Genomic DNA, 12,935 nt, shown 5'->3' on the forward strand with positions numbered 1-12,935 from the left:
TTAATAAACTAATATTGCGCAGAAAAACATCCCTCTATATATTCGCGTTTAATGTAGTTTGAATAACAGCTTATGGCTATGGTCTCTTAGTGTGCCTAAAAAGTATGTATAAAAAAATAATGTATGGTAGAAGTGGCGTCGGTCATTTTCACAAGATTACTTATTTGGGTTTAAGTTTAAAAATAAACTGTTATTTTTTTGTCGGTTACCTATCGTTCAGTTAAATCGAGAAGATCTAATTTCTTTTTTAAAGGGCTTTTTTTTTTTGCTTCAAAGTGCCAATATAAACATATTACAATTGGTTTAATTCCTTGCAAATAAGTTTCTAATTTTTTTTTTTTTTCAGTCATTATTAACACAATTTTCCACTGTTTGCACCGTATAATTTCGACGATACTTAAACATGCAAAACTGTCTGCTTGAGTGCGGCATAATAGCTCTTTGTATACCGAATACAAAAAGTCAACTCAACAAAACACACAGTAAAATAACACATTCGCATTGTGAAGATAAAACGGCCATTTCGCACAATAGATAGTTATTTCTCCCACCCCTCCTCCATTGTTTTATGTATACAATTCTTAATTTACCCAGGTATTGTCTGCTCGACGACACCCTTTGTCAGTTTACCTTAATGGCACCCCTTCCCATACGCTTATCATGATTTAGAATAATCTCACACCTCCCTTTATAGTAAGCATTTTACTTGTCACTCAACGACTGTTCTGTACAATGATTGGCTCATCATGTGCGTGATACTAAACGTGACCTATATCATACCTCGATCAGGATGCATCTTACAAACAGTAGTAACACAATGTATACCACGTGATGAGCCTCTTAACTCTCACCTTAATCGACCGCATGGTATTTAACGTTTTGTCGACAACTGTCTATTTATTGCAAAGCCATGATTCGTTTGTATAACATAAGATTACACCATTACTAATGCCGTTTTATAACCAATTTAATCTAACACAGGACTCAAAGCAATTTAATAAGACCACCAATACCTAGAGCACCAAATTTCTTAATATGTCCCTGTCCCTGATTTAATTATCCGTATTTAGATACATTCTGTGTCTGCAATATAATTTGTTTAGTTTATAAATTGTCCAACCTTCATATGAATAAATTAAAGCTGTAACAAAAAAAAACCCGTTCTAAACCAAATAATGCATTGTGAGAGCCCGAGGGTGATTATCCTACATTAAATTCTGCTAACTCGATGTTATTTTTTACTTTGCATGCAAAATTTGATAATAATCGCAAAATCAGTAGGTCTGTGAAAGTCGTGTACATAATATAATAAAGCGAACTTGACGTTGTCCTGGTTTATAATTATTAATATCGACAATGGGTCCCCCTAAAAGCTTCCGTAGAGTGCTTTGTCGTAATATAATTAGTCGACGTGTCCATTATTTTGAATTAAATATAAAATAGATTTTAGTTTTACGTATTAAAACCCCATGTATGAGGTTTTATGTACAAAAAGCTATGGTGACCGATCGGCGTCAATTACTTTTGTACACACAGACACAGCCGGTATACCGAAGGGAGATAGGGAATAAAAAAAAAAAATACTCTGTGTATTCGATTCTCTTAATCTCGGTGCCTCAAGCCAAAAAGATTCCGTGGAAATGAATCGAAAAGGACAATGCTAACAATCAATTCCTGCTCGTTTAACCGTATAGTATAAATCCGGGTAATTCTATCTTGTGTGTACAGAGCGGCATTCGATACATATACATACACACACACAGGATCATAAAACTTACTCGAATGTCTTAACAGAATTAGCCGCGTATGACGCACATGAAAGCGGTGAGATTGATTCAGAAGTATTTATCTTATTGGCACAACTTTAGTTTAAAGACTTAGCAAAGATTGAGTTTCACATCTTATTTACATAATATTGTTTGTATTACTGATCCGAGTGTCATCTTGTTTCAGGCCAAGAACAGTTCGTGTCGTTTGCGGACCAAACCGAGACGTCTGTTTGATTTTGTCAACAACAACCACCGTCGGCGAAAAGCTCCAGACCGACGACTTACATTTTTTTATCGTTCAACATACATTATTATTATTCGTATTCTTATTACTATTACTTAATTATTATTATTGTTATCGATATCATTCGTAATTATGAATATTATTATTGTCATTTAAGTCTTCAGAGATGGTAACAAAAAAAAAAAAAAACACACTACCAGTCAATTAGTCTTTGCCGCGTCCGTTTCCATTCGATATTTTTATGTATACGTTTATACTTTTACTGGTATTTTATCATTGGCTCGTCGCTGTTGCTTTGGGTGTAAGTTACTTAGTGCCACCGATTCGTGACCACAAGTTTTCTAAAAGTCATCATCTCCAATTATAATTGTGATTCATAAAAAACGTGAAACCTTTCGTATCGAAAGACCAAGCTAGAAATTATATATCCTCGGTTCCCTCACTCTCTAGAAACTCAAACGCAAGGGGACAAGCGGTCTGAGAAATCGACCCGGGTCGTCACCGGAGGAACATGACAATTCTCACAGGATCGTACACACAATAATAAAATCATATATTGGGCAATATCCTTAAGGGGAAAGCACGTGCCGAAAACCCGAACAAACACAAATACAGTATTTTGAAAAAACATTATACGTTTAATATTAAAAAAAAGTGTAGACTTATTTTGAAATAAACCCCATCGCTATAGCCAGCGTACCCGTAGTGTAACCGCGTACACGTTTAATCGCAATCAAATGATATGTAGCGGTAATATTGTTATTAGTTCATTACTTTTCGGTTTCTTTACAAATAAACGATTCGTTTGATGACTTGTGTGCGGGGAAACGAGTGTTACAAGTAGTACTAATAAGTCCATAGAAAGTAACGACGTTCAGGAGCAAGCGGTGCACGAGTTCTTAGGAGATTCGGAAACAAAAAAGACGGAAAATATTTAGTATATAACCATTGCCCGTTTTTTCGATTATGGGATACACAACGCGAATTCGTTTCCCCTATAAAATACACCGTAGGATCTGTCAAACAACTTCCCCGTAAGTTATATTTCCGGTACACGTTCCAGAAATACAAAATAATAATAATAACACAACGACGATGCCGCACCTGAACCGTTTTTAATTAAAAACTTCTCAGTCGATTCCACTCTCGAAACCTTATTCAATTATAATATTCAAACACATTATGCCCGACAGAAACATCACCAATACCGCACCCGCAGTCTCGTATCTGAATGGTCATTAAATTTTTTTCTTTCCAAAATTCCTTACTGCACGTAAGACCTCTACGCCATTATTAATTGTCTACATACACCCTTGCCACAGCAGCCGGCAAAACGTTTACGGCGGTGGAAAACATATCATTTATAAAAATAATAATAATAATAATAAACATAAAACTGCAATAATTACGTCCATAAGAAAAAATATAATAAAAATACAAAAACATTCGACGATTTGGATTATTAATTTTAACTGGACGGAACAAAATAAATACTAAAACGTTTTTTTTTTTATCGTCAAACAATTCGATTACATACATTCGTTGAATTTTTACTTGGTAGATGCCAATGGATGGAGATTTTGTTTTTTAACTTTCCTTCCCCGTAGGGGTTCAATCCGAATTTTTAGCGTTCAATAGTTGACAACCAACTAATATCTGCTTAAAAAGTGAGCATCGATGTCGACGTACTTTTGGCAACATTTTGGAAAGGCGGACGCGGTTGTCCAGTTAAATAATATTGTCAACGAGCTGAGATTTTAATTCACAGGAGGAAATGCTCTAATCTTTTAGGCTAAGACCCCAATGGTAGGTACTCGCCGGTAAAACGCGTAAGATTAAGGTGTAACGTGCCAATCAAATTTTATATAATAAATTCTACAAACTGTACATTCATAAGATTTTAGGTTGATTAATTTAACGTAAGACACTAATTTTCTCTTAAAATAGTTGACATTTTATAGATTTTTTTTTTTTTTTAAAGATTTTTGTTTTTATTTTACAATAGTATTAAAATTAGTAGTTTAATACTATTGTATTAGTAGACAAACCTCTCTTAATATTCTCTAAAGTGTTATGAACTTTTAAAACTTAAATGGTAACGTATATATTAATTAACTTTTTTAATAAAAAGAAGTTTGCTAAAATTTGCGATTAGTCGATAACTAGTTTTGAATACTTGTTTTCAAAGTTATTGAAGTTTAAAATAAAATAATTAAAAACTAGTTAACAGACCAATCAAAATTATTCTTAAATTAAAAAAGATAATAATATACGTTACTATTCAAGTTTCGTTAAGTTTCAAAAGTTGATAAAAGACTAGATTTTATCAAAAAATAAAAATTTTAATATTGTTTAAAACAGTAAAATAGCATTAACTAAAATATTATCAAAAAAAGAAAATTACAAAATAGTAGTTTATTATTTTCAGAATAAATGAGTGTTTTATGTTAAATGTATCACCTGTATAGGAATAATTTTTATTAAATATTTTCTGTGATTAGTAGTTAATTATATTTTTAAGAAAAAAACAATATTCGAAACTCTATACTTGTTGACTAATACTTTACTGATTATTTTATAGTTTTGACCAATATTATTCACTTATTAGGTTTTTTTTTTAGGTAAAATGATGATTAATATATAGTTGAGTTTACTAACGATCCAAGTATATTTCGACCATCATGGCTTAGCATAATCGTTTTAGCAATACTAATTAGGCGATGGATCTTTGGGACCGGGCGAACTGCACACTAGTGTTTAGATCTATCATAGATACATAGGCGCTAGGCCATATAGACTTTTGGGGGTTTCGATAATATACAATTTTATTATTTTGCAAACTTTTAATATTAGCCGTTAAATTATTTTTTAAAAACCGCAATAGACTTATTTTTAATGGTATAGAGATAGATAACAATACGAGAGAACTCAGGAAAGACTAAGTTTTCTGGCACACTTAGATAATTATCGGTACTTTGGAAACAATTATTTTAATGCACGTTACCATAATATTATATTTTATATATATATACACACTTAGTGTTATTACTTATTACATTTAATTAAACAACAATTATTAATATTTCTTATGAAATGTTCGATACATTATTATACGACTAAACGCAAACGATAATATTATTATTATACCAACATTATTTCTGAATTTTTTAAATTATTATATATAATTTTTAATTGTTATTATTAAATTTAATACTATTGAACTACATAATTATCTTACTAGAAATTTTATAAATTGAAGTCTTGATTACGATTCTATCATCGTAAACTTATAACACCAATACCACTGTTGTTACTATATTTTATTGAGCTATTACTGTGATTTAATTTTGTTCTTAAACATCAGTCAGAATTGACATCTTCTATATACAACTTGTGATTGTATATATTATTATTTGTTTTAGGCACTATTCCTTACGAATCCTAAATTTTTAATATTATCATGTTTATTAATATCTGTTTATTGTTACTTGGTAGCTTGTGGTACCAATTTTGTTATTCTTTCGGTTTATATAATACCTATTATTATACATAAACATGTATTCTGTGTCATTGTTGTTGTACGACAATCAAATGTTTTAATTTATAAAAAACGATTAGTATATATATTTTTGAATTTATATTTATTCGTATGTATTATGTTTAATATTCATAAAACTGTTATTGGAGTGAGTGGAAAATATTAGACGACTACCATTTTTAATAGTTTTACATAATTTTGTGTTTTACATCTTGTTTCAGATCTAATTCCTCGTTAATCGTTTAACTATCAAAGATAGTGTAGTTCAAATCTTTGTTTATTTTCTAACCAAACTGTAAAATTAGAAATTATGATTTATGTTTTTAAATGATACACATGTAAAGTGTTTTTATTTTTTGTGTCTGGTTCTACGATATCTTTTAAACAGATGGACCGATTTCTTCACGAAGCGAGTCTTTAAAAAGTACTTCATAAAGTCAAAAATCGAAAATGTAACAAAAATAAACCCAATAATGCACACATTTCTCAACCGCAAATTATGAAACAATTTAACTATTTTGAAAAACGGTCGAATTATGTTTCAAACTTGTGTGAGATATTCTATACTACCAACATACAATGAAAACACAGAAAATTGTCTTTTGCCCCAGTAGTGATTAATGCGTTTCTTTATTTCGCTTGTTTAGGTGTACTTTTTGGACCTTAGGTCCGACTATTGGACGGGCATAACAAATTACAGCATAATAAACAATATTTTCAAAAATTGTAGTCAAAATGTTTTTTATGTTAAGGAAAATCCTAAAAACCCAATTACGAATACAATAATACTGTCATTATACCTGTTAAATTTTAATCGAGACACTGTATTTCGGGGAAAACGACGTTCAATCATGAAAGACTTATACTAAGATGACTATGAAAGCTCATATCATTCCGTTTCTAGTTAATTAAATGGAAAAACATGATGTTTGTTTTAAAATTTTTAAAATTTGTTTTCAAAATATCGTTGGATACATAATGATACCTGATAATATTCTGTATGTATGTTTTTTTGTTATAAAATATATTTTTTAGTAAATTCTGTAGACAATGGTATTTGATCATAAACCATAATACCTGTAGGTACCTTAAATAAGTATGGGTGGATTAAAATATGATAGAATAAAAAATAATTATGAATAAATCCCCTATTATATTATAAAATGCAGCCAATATCCGATAACCAGCTGGTCATCAAAACAAAAGTGGAAAACCGACAACCAACAATAGTTTCCCTCGTGTTCAACCACATTGCTTTTGAATTTCAACGAATGTGCACAATTTTTACCTGCACTAAAGTATTTAGTACCGTCCCAAGTGGTACTACTAAAAAATGTACAAAAAAATAACTTGTCTGTTGCTACAAGAATCGCCGTACAACTGAACTGCTGTTGGAGACCTGTGATCTCTCCTACCCCTATAATATGCTCTGTTCGGTCTATACCCCAACACCGCTGTGCTGGCTTTTTTTTTATTACATGAGTAGCAATTTACTATTGATTTATCGCAAATGAAATGTTACCTCTTTAATGAGCAAAACAAGGAACAGATAAATATAAACATACATAATAGTTGTTTTTTTATGATAAAATAATATATGTTTTATTAAACTAAATACAATATATAAAAAAGGAATTATATTATAAATCACAAACTATGACAGTTCTTAGTTTGTGACAAGAACAATCATCAAAATGACTTTATACACACGATTACTAAAAACAAAAATTATATACTACCATATTAACATTATAAAGTAGATAAGGTATTTAAAGAAAAATAATATCAATTATTAAATATTATCCTTTTATAAAATTTATATTTTGTATTTATGTATTTATCATCTTAAATATATATTATACAATTATAATACATATAATATCTAATAATAATATATATATATATATATATATATATATATATATATATATATTTGTGTTTGTTATTCACACATTAACATTTAATTAACAAAACAAATATTTGAACCTAAAATGTCTGTTTTTACAATTTACATATCTAAATATGTAGAGGTATATCAATCAAAATGTGTATCCTCGTCCAATAGAAAAATAAAATATAATTTACCACAGAAAATTAATATATTACTCATAACCTATTATGTATTAGCACAAAGTTAAAAAAAATAATGATAAAATAAAAAAATTTAATGAACCATTGTTACAAGTTTATATACCATTATTCATTTTTAATAACCCTTCAATATTACCTTTGAGAAGAAGCAATTCGTGTTTGGTCTGTTCGTCGAAAGATATATCCATTGTAGCACCAGCTCTGGGCAATATCGAGAGTACCTAAAAATATAAGTTAATATGGGTTAATAAAAATTATTTGAATTCAGGACAAAGAATAACTACTTACGTTTCCATTTGCCAATGGTACGCTGACTGTAGCCATATCGTCTCTAGAAACGGATGATACCATTAAAGGACTGCCGGTCATTGAAAGAGCTACTTCACCTTGATTTGGACGCCTCATCATGGATATAGGCTCGTTCATATTTACTTTAGGTGTAACTGTTGCTGAAGCTGGCATCGGTGGTCGATTCATTGGCGTCTAAAATTAAATAAAAATGACAATATTCTGAAGATTCTTCTTTGAATAAATTATTTTATTTAACAATCTTTCAATTATTATTCTTTACAGTGTTCATTGCTCCGTAATAAATTACACAAGTAAAGATAATATTATCGTATTTTTAATTTTAAAGAGGTGCGGTTATCAAGTTTAAGTTGTCTGGTAAAATTTTAAAAATATAACAAAAACTAAGTACAACTATTTTTAAGAACAATCTCACATGTAGGTTAAAATTTAATGTTGGGAAATCACTTAACTTAATACAATTTTTTTTTTAATCATTAACGCAAAATAAAATTTGAAAACCATGATTTTAATTTTGTTAGTTTTATTAACAACTACACATTTAAATATTGACTTTGTACTATTTTAAAATGCTTATTTCATACATACATTTCTAATTTACCTTTACCTTCTATAGTTGTAAAATCATAATTTATATTGTTGATTAAGTTAAATTTAAGTGTTTATAGAGAAAATTACTTTAATAAAATAAATAGAAATTATTTTTATTATTACCTTAAACTTGGGTTCATTGTTTTTTTCAGATAGCGGCGGTCTTTCTTCACTTTGCGTTTTACTACGGTTTTTGGTTACTGTAGCGGTAGAGCTTGTTTGTTTAGATCTACCGGCAGATGCTGAAATAACAATTACATATTATATAATGTCAAGTGAATTATTAAAATTCAATTTTAACTTTATCGCAATGGATAAACATTTATTTGTACACATATTATGGGGGCACATTTAAAAACAATTTTTTTGTATATTAATTTTTTGAGTGCTCTTAAATATATACACGTTCTTTCCTTTCGAACCTTCTACTCTGTTCAGTGTCAACACATGCAAAATTTATTTTATGTGTATTTTCCAAATGTATTATTTATATTTTATCTACTACATAACATAACATATGTAATACATATATTATAACAAACAGAGGCTAATAATTGATAATTGTTGTTAATTAATAATTTAATAATTTGTTTATACTTGTCCTCACCATTTTTTAAAAAAAACCTAAAAGGCGCTTAAAAATTTTTAACAATTATATAAACAAAACAAAATTAATTTTTTTATAATGCTTTTTTTTTTGCTCTTAGCTTTAGAAATTCAACTTAATATGTTATTGTGTGAAAAGAAACAAAAAAACACTTTTTTAATTCGTTATTAAAAAAAAATACTTACCTAAAGAATACAAAAATAAAACTTAAGTATATTATTTAAATCTATCTTCTTACCACTTTTTTTTCTAGTGGTTCCACCATTAGCAGCAGATTTGGTAACTGGTCTAGCGAGACGTTCGGATCCTTTAGCAGATTTGACTGCACTATTTTCAAGAAGCTATTAAAATAGAAAAAAAACTAATATATATGAACTTAAAATATTATTTTATGTTTTAAATCTTTCTTATACGACTACTTACATAATCTTGGAGGTTTTGTTTTAATAATTTGTCGCCTAAATTCATTTTTATCATTAAAAATGCATTTTCTATTGCGTTCCTTGAATTTTCAAAAGCATCATAGAAGTTGTCTTCGATATTTCGTTCTAAAACATTATAATTCATGAGTATTAAATAAACTTGACTGAACTGAACTAAATATTCATCATATAAAAATATCAAACCATCGCTTAAAATTTGTATTGAAGTGTTTAATAAAAAATTAAATGCCGATTGTTTAATTTTATTTTCATTAAATTTGTTGAGTTGTAGTAAAAATAAAGACAAAAGAAACAGAAAATGTTATTAACCCAGTAAGAATTCTTAGTTCAGACCTCGAATTTAGATTTAAAAAAAAAAGAAAATAATTTAATTAATTGGGTGAATTAAACAAATGCAATACAACATATTTTCATAATAATATTAAATTTTATAGGTATCATTTAGGTACATACTTTCGGATTCAAACTCTTCCAAGAGCTGTTTTATATTTTTTGTTTGATTATCAACAGTCATATTTACAGTCATATTATCCTCATCAGACGACGCTCGCTTGACTGTTCTTCTCTTTGTTCGTGGCATTTTGATTTTTTAATAATCTGAACACATTGAATTAATCAAATTTTAATAATTTTGAAATATAACATATATTTTAGTAAATAATAGTAATAGGTAATTAAAACCATTTAGACAAGGTTACCTGTAATAAAAACGTAAATTGAAAAATAAAATGTTCAACAACTGTTAAAAAAATGAATTGAAGAAGCTTTAACACCGATAGTGTTAACACTTAGTATAATAATCAAATAACTAATTATTATTAATTAAAAATTGGAAATTCTTTATTATTCGTAATCACCGCCGAAAACGTGTTGCTTTAAACGCAAATTTTCAAATGGAGCCCTCGCTAGCGCCATCTGTTATACACATAACAAAGCTGGAATTGGAATGACCGTTATAAAAACAAATGTTTAGATTATATTAAATATTAATGACTTTTTTAATATGCCAATTTCGAACATTATATTAATATTTGAATGCCGGCAAGTGAAACGGGTAATTTGTTTTCATTTACTTCCATTTGTGTTCGAAAAGTATTTTGTTAGAAATATTCTGCGATAACACACACAATACCTATAAAATAAAATAACAACAAACCGAAGTAACTTTTAACATAAGGTAAGGTTATATTAACAAGTAACAACAGAATTATGATCGAATCAATAATAACGATTAAAACTGTTTGATCGAGACTTAACGGCCGTGATTATTCCGACATGGTGATAGATGACTGATTTAATAACAATAACAAAATTATCAATTTAGCGTAGTACTCACGTTGTTTAATTTTAGCGTTCGCTCGTCGTTTTAAACTGGAAGAACACTGATTTCTTATGGCGAAATAATAAATAATTACCCAAAAATGATTACATTAATGTTAACCACAAAGTAAAAACAAACTCTGTTAAGAATATTATTTACATTTATAACAAACTGAAGCCGCACTGTACGAAAACACTGTAATCAACCACCGGCGGCCGGCCAGACAACTGACAAGACTGATGAGTGAAGTCACCACCGCAGTCCGTAACTGCCCGCTCGTACAGTGTACACTACACTAGCCTTGGGGCTTGACCGTAGCCGACAGCATAAAAAATACGAAGCAGCAAGTAACAAACACAACAAAGTTTAATGTATGGATGTATAGCCAGTGTTAACTGCAACTAAAGACACACTTAGTAATGATGTACTCTGCGTAATTTGTCCCGAGTTCTTAGACCTAAGTTATTACTTATTACTAGTGAGTAGTGTATGCTGCCGACGGCGGTGTGCCCTATTATCCGTTACCGCTTACCATTAACCAGCTGCTGTGTAGTACCTTGTAATGCCGGCAGCATGAAGGACACATTAATCTCTATTTGAAGCTACGCTAGCGCGATCTAGCACTAAAAAATCTGTACGTTAACTAATTTATTACTATTTACTATTATCAAAATGAATTTTAAAAATGTGCATTATAATACCAATTACCAATAATTCATAATTTCATATTACAATCTGTGGTATTACACATGTTGCTTATTGTTAAAGATAAATTGCAGAATGTCAATACTATCTAAATAAAATCATAAATAATTTTCAGAAAAAATTAATTTTAAAATATTTTCGTATACATAAAATTGTCAATTAATTCATGCAACAAAATATATATTTTACATCCACTACTTCTTTGATTTATATGCTTTTTTAATAGAGTCACGTCCCAGAAAAATACCCTTTAGGCTCTAATAACAACACAAATGAAACAAAGAACTTGTTTACAAACCAAAATTCATAATTACCCATGTAAATCCAAGTTTAGAGAAGGGAAAAGACTCGTAAAACGCCATCAAGTCACCACACCAAAAAATTAATCACCCACTACCGTAGGCAAGATGCTACGAGACCATCCAAAAATTATTTTTACATATAAAATTATTTGTGGGAGGGCATTATAACTGTCAACTATTGTAAAATATACATTATTCCAAACGTCTTAAGAACTATATAGTTTGACATCTGATGAATTGCACCATAAATATTCACAAAGCATAGTAATTAAATACAAATTAAGAAAATTATAGCACTTTTAAAAATTAAAAGTAGTCTATCCTGTACTAGTTTCTTTTACGTATTGTGTGATTCATTTTTGCCATCTCGATACAATCCCTAAATTATTAACTTGTAAAAAAAACTAGATAATTATACATTGAAAGGCTAGGGAAGGGACAAAAACATATATAATATTGAAAAATAATTCCAAAACGCATTTAATTTCCCTACACATTTTATATCTCAGATATTTTTAAAGACAAATCTAACAATTAAAAGTTACGTTTTCATTAAGTAGATACATATAATTACTTTTGAAAATTCATATTAAAATATTATTTTTAACATGGATGTTTTTGGGCTGGATACCCTAAAAAAAGTTGTGTCATCATCATTGTGTCAACAAATTTGTGACACTATATAATATCCACCTATAATGAAAATTTGTTTGTAGTGCAACAGATTAACAGGATATGTTTGCACCTTGTTATTGCTAAAAAATATATACTCTTCTTGGTTTTTCCATAAAATTTAATCAAATTTTTTTTTTCAAAATAGTTATTTTGTAGGTTGTTTTTAAAATTGTAAGCTTTAACCTACAAAAAATAAAAAGTATTTAAAAGATAAATACAAGTAATTTAATTTAAAAACAACAAAGTTGCTGGCACTTAATGAATTGTTGTGCAAAACATAATCTCAAATCTAATAAATAACATTACTTTTCATTTTTTTTCTTAAATATTCACACGTGAA

At 28.9% G+C, this 12,935-nt stretch overlaps 2 protein-coding genes across 7 annotated transcripts in view; one reads left to right on the forward strand and one right to left on the reverse strand.

The window, feature by feature from the left end:
- Positions 1-2,212, forward strand: part of LOC126837780 (eye-specific diacylglycerol kinase-like) — an 88,853-nt gene extending 86,641 nt beyond the window's left edge. For all 4 annotated transcript variants that reach the window (XM_050571741.1, XM_050571733.1, XM_050571748.1 and 1 more), the window contains one exon: positions 1,954-2,212. Coding sequence is in view for 3 of the 4 variants with exons in the window: in XM_050571733.1 (XP_050427690.1) it covers positions 1,954-2,003 (50 nt within the window). In the remaining variant the exon portion in view is untranslated. The remainder of the gene's footprint in view (positions 1-1,953) is intronic.
- Positions 2,213-7,493: 5,281 nt separating this feature from the next.
- On the reverse strand, positions 7,494-11,448 carry LOC126841288 (uncharacterized). Of its 3 annotated transcripts, XM_050577673.1 has the most exons (8): positions 11,073-11,448; positions 10,929-10,981; positions 10,046-10,189; positions 9,573-9,697; positions 9,388-9,490; positions 8,666-8,784; positions 7,931-8,125; positions 7,494-7,863 (listed from the first exon to the last, which is right to left on the reverse strand). In XM_050577673.1, exons 3-8 carry the CDS (start codon positions 10,170-10,172, stop codon positions 7,738-7,740), a joined length of 795 nt encoding a protein of 264 aa, XP_050433630.1. In that variant the 5' UTR covers positions 10,173-10,189; positions 10,929-10,981; positions 11,073-11,448; the 3' UTR covers positions 7,494-7,737. The 3 variants fall into 3 exon arrangements, with proteins under 3 accessions (XP_050433630.1, XP_050433616.1, XP_050433623.1); XM_050577659.1 differs by having other exon boundaries at positions 10,929-11,448; XM_050577666.1 differs by lacking the exons at positions 10,929-10,981; positions 11,073-11,448 and adding an exon at positions 10,291-10,468.
- Positions 11,449-12,935: the final 1,487 nt, after the last annotated feature.

The sequence above is a fragment of the Adelges cooleyi genome, unplaced genomic scaffold, assembly GCF_023614345.1.
Source record: "Adelges cooleyi isolate 19-005CV unplaced genomic scaffold, UGA_ACOO_1.1 ACOO_flye_CR_arks_rails_tigmint_CR_PRNA_108, whole genome shotgun sequence".
Taxonomy (NCBI): Eukaryota; Metazoa; Arthropoda; class Insecta; order Hemiptera; family Adelgidae; genus Adelges; species Adelges cooleyi.